We start from the raw sequence: 14,838 nt of genomic DNA on the forward strand, positions 1-14,838 counted from the left end.
ATATTTATGCACTAATAACAAGCTATCAGAGAAATAAAACAATCCCATTTACAATTGCATCAAAAAGAATATAATACCTAGGAATAAATGTAACCAAGGAGTCGAAAGACCTATACACTGAAAAGTACAAGACTCTGATGTGAGAAATTGAAAAATACATAAATAAATGGAAATAATATTCCATGTTCATGGACTGGAAGCATTAATATTGTTAAAATGTCCATTCTACCGAAAGCTGTCTACAGGCATACCTTAGAGATATTGTGGGTTCAGTTCTAGACCACTCCAAAAAAGCAGATATCTCAAAGTGAGTCACAAATGTTTTGGTTTCTCAGTGCATCTAAAAGTTATGTTTACACTATACTGTCATCTATTAAGTGTACAGTAGCATTATGTCTTTAAAACATGGTACATACCTTAATTAAAAAATATTTTATTGCTAAAAAATGCTAAATATCGTATGAGCTTACAGCAAGTTGTAATCTATTTGCTGGTGGAGGGTTTTGCCTCAGTGTTGATGGGTGGTGGCTGCTGAAGGTTGGGGTGCCTGTGGCAATTTCTTAAAATAAGACACCAGTGAAGTTTGCCACATTGATGGACTCTTCCTTTCACACATGATTTCTCTGTAGCATGTAGTGCTGTTTGATAGCATTTTACCCAGAGTAAAACTTCTTTCAAAATTGTAGTCAATCCTCTAGAATCCTGCTGCTGCCTTATCAACTAAGTTTACATAATATTCTAAATCCCTTGTTGTCATTTCAGTAATCTTCATAGCATTTATACCAGGAGTAGACTTATTTCATATCAAGAAACAACTTTCTTTGATCATTCATAAGAAGCAACTCCTTAAGTATTAAAGTTTTCTCATGAGATTGCAACAAAATTCAGTCCTATATTCAGGTTCCACTTCTTATTCTAGTTCTTTTGCTGTTTTCCCCACATCTGCAGTTACTACCTCCACTGAAGTCTTCAGCCCCTCAAAGTTATCCATGAGGGTTGGAAACAACTTCTTCCAAACTCCTGTTAATGTTGCTATTTTGACTTTTTCCCGTGAATCATGAATGTTCTTAATGGCACCTAGAATGGAGAATCCTTTCCAGGTTTTCTTTTCTTATCCTTTTTTTTTTGGCCATGCCACATGGCTTGCAGGATCTTAGTTCTCTGACCAGGGATTGAACCCGGGCCCCAGCTGTGAAAGCACTGAGTCCTAACCACTGGACCACCAGGGAATTCCTAGAAGGTTTTCAATTGAATTTGCCCAGATCCATCAGAGGAATCACTGTCTGTGGCAGCTATAGCCTTAAGAATTGTTTTTCTTAAACCATAAGACTCGAATGTCAAAATTACTCCTTGATCTATGGGCTGCAGAATGGATGTTGTGCTTGTGCTAGCAGGCATAAAAACAACATTAATCTCATTGTACATCTCCATCAGAGTTCTTGGGTGACCAGGTGCATTGTCAATGAGTAGTAATATTTTGAAAGAAATCTTTGTTTCTGAGCTGTAGGTCTCAAGGGTGGGCTTAAATTATTCATTAAATCATGTTGTAAACAGATGTGCTGTCATCCAGGTTTTGTGGTTCCATTTATAGGGCACAGATAGAGTAGATTTAGCAGAATCTTAAGGTCCCTAGGATTGCTGAGCATTGGCTTCTACTTCAAGTTGGCAGCTGTATTAGCCCCTAACAAGAAAGTCATCCTGTCTGTTGAAGCTTTGAAAACAGTCATTGACTCTTCCTCTCTAGCTATGTAATTCCTAGATGGCACCTTCTTTCAATAGAAGGTTGTTTGTCTACATTGAAAATTTATTGTTTAGTGTAGCCAGCTTCATTAATTTTATCTTAGCTAGGTCTTCCAGATAATTTGCTGTAGGTTCTACATCTGCACTTGCTGCTTCACCTTGTACCTTTATGTTCTGGACACGGTTTATTGCCTTAAACCTCATGAACCAACCTCTGCTAGCTTTAAACATTTCTTCTGCAGCTTCCTCACCTCTCTCAGTCTTCATAAAATTGAAAAGAGTTAGGTCCTTGTTTTGCATTAGGGTTTGGCTTAGGGAATGTTGTGGCTGATCTATCGAGGCCACCAAAACTTTCTCTATATCAGCAATAAAGTTGTTTCATTTTCTTATTATTTGTGTGTTCAGTGGAGTAGCACTTTTAATTTCCTTTAAGAACTTTTCCTTTGCAGTCACAACGTAGCTAATTGTTTGGCTCAGGAGGCCTAGCTCTCAGCCTATCTTGACTTTCAACATGCCTTCCTCAATAAGCTTAATCATTTCTTTTTTTAAAGTTAAATTAAATTAAATTTTTTTGTTTATTTATTTTTGGCTGCATTGGGTCTTTGTTGCTGAGCATGGGCTTTCTCTAGTTGTGGTGAGCAGGGGCTTCTCATTGCAGTGGCTTCTCTTGTTGTGGAGCATGGGCTCTAGGTGTGTGGGCTTCAGTAGTTGTGGCTCATGGGCTCTAGAGCTCAGGCTTAGTAGTTGTGGTGCATGGGCTTAGTAGCTCCGCGGCATGTGGGAATCTTCCCAGACCAGGGCTCGAACCCATGTCCCCTGTATTGGCAGGCAGATTCTTAACCACTGTGCCACCAGGAAAGCCAATTATTTCTAACTTTTGATTTAAAGTGAGGGACATGCAACTCTTCCTTTTACTTGAACACTTAGAGGCCACTGTAGGATTATCAACTAGCCTAATTTCAATTTGTTGTGTCTCAGGGAATAGGAAGGCATGAAGAGAGGGAGAGAGATGGGAGAACAGCCTGTCAGTGGAGCAGTCAAAACACACACGACATTTATCACTTAAGTTAGCCTTCTTATATAGGTGCGGTTCATGGTGCCCCAAAACAATTACAGTAGTAACATCAAAGATCACTTATCACAGATCACCATAAAAAAATAATAGTAATGAAAATGTTTGAAATATTGCAAGAATTACCAAAATGTGACAGAGACATGAATTAAGCAAATGCTATTGGAAAATGGTGCCTGTTGACTTGCTCAGTGCAGGGCTGCCACAAACCTTCAGTTTGCAAAAAAGCAGTGTCTGCGAAGCACAATAAAGTGAAGTGCAGTAAAAGAGTTATGCCTATATAGATTCAATGTAATCCTTACCAAAATTCCAATGGCACATTTTGCAAAACTAGAACAAATAATTCTGAATTTTGTATGGAACCACAAAAGATCCCGAGTAATCTAAACAATTTTAAGAAACAGTAACAAAGCTGGAGGTACTACACTTCCTGATTTCAAACTATACTACAAAGCTGTGGTAAGCAAAACGGTATGGTACTGGCGCAAAAACAGGCACACATATCAATGGAACAAAATTGAGAGACCAGAAATAAACCCACACATAAATGGACATTTAACTTATGACAAAGGAGCAAAGAACATAGAGTGGAGACAGGATAGTCTCTTCAATAAATTGTGTTGGGAAAACTGGATAGCCACATGGAAAAGAATGAAACTAGACCTCTATCTTATACCATACAGAAAAATTAACTGAAGATGGATTAAAGACCTGAATGTAAGACCCGATATCTTAAAATTCCTAGAAAAAAACATAGGTGGTAGGCTCCTTGACGTCAATCTTGGAGATGATTTTTGACATCAAAAGCAAAGGCAATGAAAGTAAAAATAAACAAGTGGGACTACATCAAACTAGAAAGCTCCTGCACAGCAAGGGAATCCACCAACAAAATGGAGAAGACATTTGCCAATCATATATCTGATAAGTCCAACATATAAACTCAATAACAACAACAAAAACTGATTAAAAATGGGCAGAGGATCAGAATAGACATTTTTCCAAAGAAGACATACAGATGGCCAACAGGCACATGAAAAGATGTTCAACATCACTAATAATAGGGAAATGCAAATCAAAACCACAATGAGATACCACCTCACACCTGTTAAAATGGCTATTATCAAAAAAAACTAGAAGTAACATTTATTGGAGAGGCTGTAGAGGAAAGGGAACCTTACACACTGTTGTTGGAACTATAAATTTGTATAGCCACTATGGAAAACAATATGGAGATTCCTCAAAAAATTAAGAGTAGAGCTACCATATGACCCAACTATTCCACTTCTGGGTATTTATCCAAAGAACATGAGAACAGTAATTTGAAAAGATAAATGCACCCCCATGTTCATTGCAGCATTATTTACCATAGCCAAGACATGGAAACAACCTGAGTGTCCATTGATGGATGAATGCATATAGATGATGTGTTATATTTATACAATGGAATAATACCCTAAAAAAGAATGAAATCTTGCCCTGTGCAGCAACATGGATGAACCTTGAAGGTATTTTGTTCAATGAAATAAATCAGATGGAAAAAGACAAATACCCTGTAATTTTTACTCCTATGTGGAATCTAAAAAACATTAACAAAGGAATAAACAAAATAAAACAATAGCAAACTCATAGATACAGAGATCAGATTAGTGGTTACCAGAGAGGAAGGGGATTAGGGGTTGGGTGAAATGGCTGAAAGGGGCAACTGTATGGTGATGTATGGTAACTAGACTTGTGGTGGTGATCACTTTGTAGTGTGTAAGATGTCGAATTTTAATGCTGTACACCTGGAACTCATATAATAAAAGTTCTTTATTTTAGATTTGTGTATGTTTTTAATTTTACATATATTCTTGTGTTTTGTTTTTAAACATTACATATAATCTTTTATATTTATCCAGTAATAAAAACAATTTAAAACCAAAAATGTTCAACATCATTTTCAGCATAAGACTTTTATTTAGTAATATACATTCAGAGAAAAATTCTGAGAGACAACAAAATGTTACTAATAGCTGTCTCCGAAGAGTGGAAATACCGGAAATTAAATTTTTTTGTTCTTTCCTTATTTTCTCAATTTTATACAGTGAACATATTACTTTTATAATCAAGAAACCAAATTATATTGAAATATGTATAAATATGATAGAAAAAAGGAAATGAATGCTCTGACCAAAGACAGTAGTGCACAAAGGCCCCAGGGGGCAGTAAGATCTTCTGCCCCAACTGGATCTTCAGCAGAGCTATCTATTCTCTCTGCTGGGGGTATTCTTCTCTTTGAACCCGTGTGCAGTCATACTTCTTCAGGGCACAGCTTTAGTAAGTCACCTAGAGAAGCCTTCCCTGCCATTTAGACTAAGTTAGTAACCCTCTTACATGCTCTCATTATGCTTGACATTTAAAGTTTTTTTTTTTTTGTGGTATGTGCGCCTCTCACTGCTGTGGCCTCTCCCGTTGCGGAGCACAGGCTCCGGATGTGCAGGCTCAGCGGCCATGGCTGACGGGCCCAGCCGCTCCGCGGCATGTGGGATCCTCCTGGACCGGGGCACGAGCCTGCGTCCTCTGCATCGGCAGGCAGACTCTCAACCGCTGCGCCACCAGGGAAGCCCCTAAAGTATTTTTTGAATTGAGGTCTAATTGACTTATTATAGTAGTTTCTGGTGTACAGCATGACGATTTGATAAGTCTAGTTAACATCCATCACCTTACATGGTTACAAAAGTTTTTTCTTGCGATAGGAACTTTTAATATTTACTGTCTTAGCAACTTTCAAATATGCAATACATTATTATTAACTATAGTCTCCATGCTGTACATGATATCCCCATGACTTGTTTATTTTATAACTGGAAGTTTGTACCTTTTGACCCCCTTCACCCATTTCACCCACCTTCCCCTTCACCCTCCTGACTCTGACAACCAATCTGTTCCCTGTGTCTGTGAGCTTGTGTTTTGTTTGTTTGTTTTTAAGATTCTGCATATGGCATTTGTTTTTCTCTGACTTATTTCACTTAGCATAATGCCCTCAAGGTCCATTCAAGATGTCACAAATGGTAGGATTTCATTCTTCTGATGGCTTAGTAGTATTACATTGTATATATATACCACGTCTTCTTTATCCATTCATCCATCAATGGACACTTAGATCTTGGCTATTGTAGATAATTCTGCAATGAACATGATATAATGGTACCTATATCTTTTTGAATTAGTGTTTTCATGTTCTTTGGATAAATACCCAGAGGTGAAGTTGCTGCATCACATGATAGTTCTATTTTTGAGAAACCTCCATACTGTTTTCCATAGTGAGTGCACCGATTTGCATTCCCACCAGCAGTGCTGAAGAGTTCCCTATTCCCCACATCCTCGCCAACACTTGTTATTTCTTGTCTTTTTGATAAATGCTATTCTAATTTGAAGTAATCACAAACTTTTACAGAAAACTTGTTAGTACAGAGAATTTTTTTTCTTGAACCATTTTAGAGTAAGTTTCAGATCTGATGCCTCACCACCCCCAAATACTTTAGTGTGTATTTCCTATAGAAAATGTGTTGTCCCACATCATCTATATAACCATCAAAATCAAGAAATTAACAATGATAATAGTACTACCATCTAATACTCAGAGTTTCACCAATTGTTCCTCCAGTGTCATTTTTTATAGCAAATGGTTCTCGTTCAGAATTACTTGGGTTTTTTTAGTAAAAGAAGGTGTGAAGAATGAAAAATACTGAAAAGAGTTATGTGTGATCAGGATTTTCTAAGACTGGATTGAATTTAGATGGGTAAATGGATTTTGTTAGGAATGGGCTAGAACAAGACTGGGTTTGGTTTCTCCCTCCAAAGTATTCTTGAAATTCTGCTTTTGACAACAGATTGTGAGTTTCTTTGCCTTTAAGTGACTTGTATTTGCTTTTGAGATCTTTTGTAACTTTGGTTAAGGAATAAGTATTGTCTCACAGTGACCTATGATCTTATTTGACCAAGTGTTTTAAAACTTTTTGACAAACGTCCCAAATACTTTTGTTTCTTTTGATTTCCAGCTAACTTTGGGGTACTTTAGAGGTCCCCTGAGGTATCTTAAAGAGAAATATTTAACTAGGATTATTTGGTATGTTAAGTTAAATGTAATCATTTGGAATTCTGGTTATTATAACCAAGTTTCTTTATTGATTACAGTATAATCAGATGTTTAACCATGGCTTTTAAGTCCTTTGTCATTTATAGATATTTTAGTACTCTGATGCTGTTACAAAAAGTGCTTCATCATCAAGATTCATAGAAAGGCTATGGAAGCAGTTACAACAGTTCCACATCAATATGATGGCTATGCGAGGATTACAGCCCATACTGACTTAAAACAAGGAGCTGTCCTGCCTCTGGGGCCCCTAGATCAGGCATCCAGAGATTTTTACTCCCTGACAGGCAGGGTCGACACCCCCCACTCAGCTCTGAAGCAGTTACAGAAGACGGACGATTGCCCTTCTGCTCTCATAAGAATATGGGAGTAAAATATCTGAGGGGGGAATGAAACAGGAGGGAAGGAGGCAGGGCACAACCTTTGAAAGAATGACATAGCCCGAGGACATGACATAAACTGATTAGAACCAAATGGGTCCAAGATGGTGGACAAGTCGACTTCCACTAGACCTTAAGCCTCAGTATACCTCACTTAACACATCAGCATGCTAAATGACGTGCCCACAGGTGTCATGACAGTTCCAAGATCAACCATAAGGATCAAAAAAGTGGGTGGTGGCCCAATTCCTGGAAATCCCCACCCCTTCCTGAAATAGCTGCAATAAGCCTCCCACTCATTAGCCTATGAGATTACCCACCCCTATAAAAACTGACAACCCCATACCCTGGTGCCTTTCTCACCTTCTGAGATGGCCCACACTGTCTGTGGAGTGTGTTTCTGTCTAAATAAATCCACTTCTTACCTAAAAAAAAAAAAAAGAAAAAGAAAAAAAGACATGTTACATTTAGTTATCGTGTCTCTTTATGCTCTTTAATTCTGGAACAAATTTTTCATCCTTTTAATTTTTTTAAATTTATTTTTTAACTTTTGTGACTTTAACACTTTTGAAGATTTTTTTACCACTCATTTTGTAGTATGTCCCTAAATTTAGATCATTGAAGTTTCCTCATAAGTAGGTTCAAATTATGCATATCTGGTGGGACTATTCCAGAAGTGATGCTGTATTCTCAATGCATCCTAACAGGCAGTGCACAATTTCAATTCGTGTCTTTATTGATGATGTTCATGATCACTTGGTTAAGGTGATGTCTGCTAGGCTTCTCCACTGCAAAGTTACTTTCTTCTTTGGAATTAATTAGTATTTTGTAAGGGAGATACCTTGAAAATATGTGAATATCTTATTCCTCATTAAACTTTAAATATATTTTAAATTTATTTTATCCCTGTGGGCTCAGGTACTGTTTTAGTCAATGATTTTAATCCATTAGTACCATTATTCATTTTGATGTTTAAGTTGTCCCTGATGTGGCCAGTGGGACCCCTTGCAAGCTGGCTTCTCTGTCTTTGTGCCATGTCCCTGTCAATATTTGAGCATTTCCATTCTTTCTGGCACAACAGATCTTTCAGGCTCTTATTATACTTTCCCTTCCTCAGTGCTGGAATCAGCCAATTCTCTAAGGAGCTTGGTTCCTTTTAGAGGAGAATAGTATCTAGAAGCCAAGGTGTGCTTTAGGTGCACTCATTGCTCTTGGAGTATCACTGCTCCCAAGTACTCTCAGTGGCCAGAGCTTAGGGAATGTATGTATGTATGCATACACACATACTTGCATCCACATTCACTTCTGTATCTCAATATATTGAAAACCATGAGTTCATACCAGTACCTCAAATTCTAATCTATCACCACAGGGTTCATTCTAATGTTCTCTCTTTTTATATTTGTACTTCTCTCTCACTGGGAAAGCTGACGCTTCCTATCTTTATTTTATTTACTTAAAATCACCCTGTATGCAGACAGTCTTCTGTCTCTGTGACAGTTCCCTTCCCTGCATGGATGTCCTTCTCACCCCGTGTACGTTCTGACACACTATGTTGGGCTGCCCCTGTATGTGGATGTCCTCCTCACTTTATTCGGCCTCTAACACCCAAGACGAGGCCATTGCTCCTGTTAATGTGCTTCTCACCCTGCTAGGGTTCTGACATACTATGTCAGGCTGACTTTCCCTATGGACACCTTCCTCATCCAGCTTAGGCTCTGGCATTCCATGGGAGGTGGGTCTTATGTGGATGCCTTTCTATTCCTGCTTCGGTTTTAAGAGCCCCACTCTGGGCCAGATGCAGTAGGTCAGACTTGTGCATAGAATTCAGGACCCCTTATTATCCTCAAAGTTCTATTCTAGAGTTGTAATACGTGGATGCATGGAATATTCATTATGTACACATATTATGTACACAGGATATGGCCTGTGTACATAATGCATATGGTTCTTGGATTTTTTAAAGAATCTTTTTATTAAAAGTATTACATATATATTGAAAAGTGTAAAGATTATAACGATATGTTTTGAACTATCAAAAAGTGAACACACCCATAAAATCTTCACCCAGGTCAAGAAATAAAATATTATCAGTACCCTAGGAGCCATACTCATGACCTTTCCCTGGTACTCCTTATTAGGTATCTTCAATATAACCAACAGAAATAAACTGCATTCTTTATATGTCCCAATTAGTGGCATGATGAATAAAATAGAGCTTCAGTAAGTACGCATGATTGACTTTTGAAAAACTGTATTTGAAAAGTTAATTATAGCTTTTTTGAGGAAGCTTTATCATTCAGTTTGAGAAAGTTTGGAGCAGTCAGTCACTAGGGGGCAGCCTGCACTGCTTCCTTTTCTTTAGAAATAGTTGTATCCTTTTGTTAGTAACTAGAATTATTTTGCATGGAAGGAAACAAATGTTATTTCAAAGAAAGAAATATTTCACTATTCACAGATAGGAAGAAAGTGGACACAATTATTTTGTTCTCCTGTAATTCAACTGCAGGAACGGATTCCATGGTCAAATCACTCTCAGCATCTTGGAAGCCTAGCTTTGCTTTTGTAACCCCAGCAGAGCATCCGAATTGGAATGGTTTGGAAGGTTTTTTGAATCTAAACAAGCTTCAGATAATTTATCCACACCTTCTTCTAAACCTTTCTTTTCTGCAGATTTCTCCCAAATACCGTACTAGACTCGAGTTAAATTAGAGAAGAGAAAGCCACAGCTCAGAATTCTATCCACTGATTTCATTTCGCCTTGCTTAGTGGTAGTTTCTTTTGGTAGCACCCTGTGAAAAATATCAGAGGAAGTGTGAGAGAAAAAAGTTGGTCTTCCTTGGCGTCAATTCTTTACCACTTCTTTCCTCTTGCCATTCTAGTTTTGTGTATTTCTTTTCTAACTGGACTGATAAACTATCCAGTTCCTGAATATCCCTAGAATAGATAAACCCATGTCCACATACTTTTGAAGTATTTTATTTCCAGTAACATAAAGAGATTGTTTCTGCCTTCCTCCCTGCCCTACTGACCCTGCTGTACAGAATGGGTTGGCTTCTTATTCTCCATAACTTTTTACCATAATCTAATGTCATTTCTTCCTTTCTACAGATAGAGACATCGGGATCTACCAGTATTATGACAAGAAAGAGCCACCAGGTAAAGTATCTGTTCTACTAAAGTGATTTTTATAAACTTTGTATTCTAAACTGTAAAATACTGACTTGAAAACTCTGTTTTTATGAGTCTTAGATGAATTCTAGAATTTCAAGAAAGGTTACTCCAGTTCTTCAGAAAAATGCTGAGGTTGATTTCTATATAAAATAAAGCAATATTGAGAAAATGCTATAGCAGAACCTGAAAATTTTCATTTTACTGCTGATTAGACTGATAACTGGACAGTCTATTCTCGTTTATTTATCAGTGTCCCAGTAGAGGGCATTGTTAATGCATGGGTCCCACTGATGCTGGCCTCCCGGATCCTCACCTGATATCTGAAATAGGCATTTCTGAGTGAGTGATCAATTTTCTTTATCTGATTAATCCTGTTAATCCCAGAAGTTTCATGATGGGCCAAAAGGTCTTTCTAGCTAGAGTTACTTCCTGTTTTGGTCTCTGTTGAAGTGAGGCTTGTGTGGGCATCCTGTGTGCTTAGCTTGGTGGCTAATAGGCTGACTTCATGGTTCTGATGACAGACTGAAGCAGCTTCTGTTCTGGGCTCAGTTGCAGTTCTGTTCCCTATCTGATGAGATTGCAAACTCAGGATATTGGCCCACCTGTTGTGCTTTGTAAGCCTTTTCACTACAAATTTAGGAAATCTTCTATGAAATGAAAACATCCATATTATGGCATTTTTCAACTGCCTTTTTTAAAGTTTGGCATATTTTATTAATCTCAATAGCATGTATAAATAATTATTTATGCACATATAAAAATACAAAGTATTATAATAAAAATAATTTCCACTTTTTTTTTTTTAACATCTCTCCGCTGCCACAATATCAGCAACAGAGCATGGTAACTTAGAAGAAAAGCAGAAGCTGGCAGAATGTAAGTTTTACTTTATATTTTTTTGGAATTATTATAAAACTGGAATTTTAATATCCCTGAAAATTCAGCCTTAAAACATATTTTAAGCTTTCTGTGCAAATAGAAAATGTTATTCCTTACAAATTTCTTATAAATTCCCATTGTTTAGGTACATAAACGTGAATAAGAATCATATTGTTAGGAATTTTTCGTTTAGACCAATGAAATCTCTGTCCATTGTTTGGTGAGATATATGCTTCTGTAAACACAAACTTTCTTAATGAACCATATTTATATTATTTAATATATTTAAAAAGTGTGCCATGCTTAAATTCTGATAGCATTTTATTATCCATATTATGCCTAAATTATTAATATGTTTTACCCATTGTAGGAGAATAAGATTTGTAATTATCAGTATTAGCATTTTATTCTCTTTAGTCTTTCCTGTTTTCAAATATATAAACGTGTTATATATGTAATATGGGTACAGTATAATGTGGTTAAAATATGACTGTTTTATTTGGAATATAGGTGGAGCTGAATATCCTACTTATTCTCATTTTAAATGATCAAGCTAACATTTAATTTTTAAAAATACTGTATTAGTACCTGCAACAGAGATTTAAAACTTTTTACATATGCTCTGCACATCATAAATTATGTTTATAGAATGTCATTAATTTGCTTTAATAAGATAATAGCAATTCTATAAAAATTTAAATGCCTATATATACTGTATATTATATGTACATACACACAAAACACATGTACACACGCATTTAGAATTATTATTTAGGAGAATTCAGAGATGAATTCGTTTTTGTGATGAAATAGATATCATTATAATGAATTTAATATTCTGTTAATTCTTTTAAACAGAACTATTTTTAATTTGTCTTAGGCTAACATTGAGACTCTACTAAATAATTTTATCTTTTAATTTAAAACAAAACAAAGGCTTATCATTATTGAATTGTGGTGTAGATTTTAAAGAGAATTATTTTAAATAGAAAAGAGCACTGTTAGTGTCTAATCTGTTAAAACTTGGATTTCCCTCAAATTTGTCCTTAGTTTAAATGTGTGATGCTTAATTTTAAATTCATTTTCTCTGTGTTATTTTTTAAATTTTATTTCTTTCCTCAGTATATTCATTTACTCATAGGAATTTTCAGATCTGATAAGGCTACTTGCACAGTTTGGAATTTCTTTCGGATTGACTCTTTATTTATATGAAAATGTTACTTCTGTGGTAAAGAGTGGGTCATTTACTGTTAAGTGCTAGATTCACAGGCCTAGGAAACTTTCCCAGGGATTCTCCGAGCCTTGTTAGTTGTCATCATAAAATTTTGATCAGGGAGATTGTTTTGTGGTAAAAATCCTGTTTTTATGACAGAGCCTTTCAAAAACTGTCATTTGATGATGGAAGTGAAGCCTACTTCCTTTCAGTTAAGGAGGTGTTTTATTTTAATCTCCTAAGGCACATTGCTAAGCAGAGTTTCCTTTTTAAACCATGTTTAACTGACTATAGTACACATTTTGTTTGCCAGCACGAGATTTTCCATGGACGCTCAAAAACAGACGCCCAGAAAAACTTCGAGACTCACTCAAGGAGTTGGAGGTATCTTTCCAGAAGTTTCAAAAATGGCAACAAACAAATCTGTTTTAAAACATCTTTCAACAGCTTTAATTTTCATAAAGGATCAACTCTCCTGGTGATGATAGCTTTGCTTTTGTCCAGTGAGGAGTTCCAAAACAGTTGCATCTTTGTGAGGCATGCTGATCTTTTTTTTTGCTTGCAAATCAGAAGCACTTTAACTGGTAACGACAATGTGTATAGCCAACTGCACTCTCTTTTTCTGTTTCCTTCAGGAGCTGATGCAAAATAGTCAGTGTGTGCTGAGCAAATGGAAGAACAAATATATCTGTCAGGTAAAAAGGTTTGACATGCTTTCGCAGTGTTTAACCAGTGGAGCTGAAAACTATGCAGTAATTGGTATTCTTGTGTTATGATAGGTAATGGACAAAAACTTTTTAGGAACAGGTATTTCATAGTTTGAATTCTAGTCATTCTAGAACTAACATTAGACAGTTTGACTCAGGCTACCTCATTAATCAGTATAGTTGTACTGACACTATAAGCACTAGTAACAGTCTTTTCAGATGGTATTTTTTGTTTGTCATAGATTTAATCATATTTATGAATGAAGGTAAAACCATAGGACAAAAGGTATTTTGACCACTCTTGTAAGCACTTGTGAACACCATGCTTATGGAAATCAACAAGCAGACTAGAGTTAGACCTAACAAGACATTTGCTCTTACTTTTTGAACCTTCTAAACTGTACTGTTTAATATGGTAGCTGGTAGTCACCTGTGGCTATTTAAATATAAATTTAAACTAATTAAAATTAAAAATTCAGTTCCTCAGTTGCACTACCCACATTTTAAGTGCTCAGTAACCACATGTTATCATATGGACAATATATATACAGAGCATTTCCATCAGAGAAAGTTCTTCTGTACAGCACTATTAGAGCCTGGACAAGGTGAGCTACATGTTGAATGGGTCTAGATTCAGGACATAATAATCACTTGTCCGTTGATCATAAAATAATCGACAAATATCTCAGCTGTGTCAGTAGGCTTAAAAAATGCTATTGCCTAGAAAAATTTTACTCGCTTATGATAAAACGAATCATTAGTAATATTCTACTCCTACATGTAGTTGAAGTTACATCAGTACTGATAATTATAACTGTTTTATGGAATTAAATATCCTGTATCAATTTAAATTCTTACTTGCTTACAATGTGATTCACGAATTTTAGGTCTAACTACTCTTGTTTGAAGTTTAGACCCATGGCTCTATCCATAAATCTACCACATTGAATTTGTAGTAATTATAAACTTGTGTTAATATACTATTTGAATATAGATCTCATTTTAGTGGACTCCGGTTTGTGCTCATTTTTTGTTTAAACTAGTCTACCTTTATTCATGAAAGTGACTTTAGTTACCTCCTCAACTGTCATAATTATTATTTTCCAGAGACTGTTTACAAGGTTGAATTAATATTTTTAGAACCATAATACTTCTTTTTTTTTAACATTTTTATTGGAGTATAATTGCTTTACAATGGTGTGTTAGTTTCTGCTTTATAACAAAGTGCATCAGTTATACATATACGTATATCCCCATATCTCCTTCCCCTTTCGTCTCCCTCTCACCCTCCCTATCCCACCCTTCTAGCTGGTCACAAAGCACCGAGCTGATCTCCCTGTGCTATGCTACTGCTTCCCACTAGCTATCTATTTTACGTTTGGTAGTGTATATATGTCCATATATACACTACCACTCTCTCACTTTGTCCCAGCTTACCCTTCCCCCTCCACGTGTCCTCAAGTCCATTCTCTAGTAGGTCTGTGTCTTTATTCCGTCTTGCCCCTAGGTTCTTCATGAGCTTTTTTTTTTTTTTTTTT

General features: G+C 36.2%; 1 protein-coding gene across 1 annotated transcript in view; it reads left to right on the forward strand.

Annotated features, from left to right (window-relative positions):
- WDPCP (WD repeat containing planar cell polarity effector) overlaps window positions 1-14,838 on the forward strand; it is a 171,062-nt gene that overhangs the window by 15,332 nt on the left and 140,892 nt on the right. The window contains exons 3-6 of the mRNA XM_065890819.1: window positions 10,439-10,486; window positions 11,333-11,377; window positions 12,907-12,977; window positions 13,229-13,288. Of these exons, the coding sequence (XP_065746891.1) occupies window positions 10,439-10,486; window positions 11,333-11,377; window positions 12,907-12,977; window positions 13,229-13,288 (224 nt within the window). The remainder of the gene's footprint in view (window positions 1-10,438; window positions 10,487-11,332; window positions 11,378-12,906; window positions 12,978-13,228; window positions 13,289-14,838) is intronic.

This window comes from Phocoena phocoena, chromosome 14 (assembly GCF_963924675.1).
Source record: "Phocoena phocoena chromosome 14, mPhoPho1.1, whole genome shotgun sequence".
Taxonomy (NCBI): domain Eukaryota; kingdom Metazoa; phylum Chordata; class Mammalia; order Artiodactyla; family Phocoenidae; genus Phocoena; species Phocoena phocoena.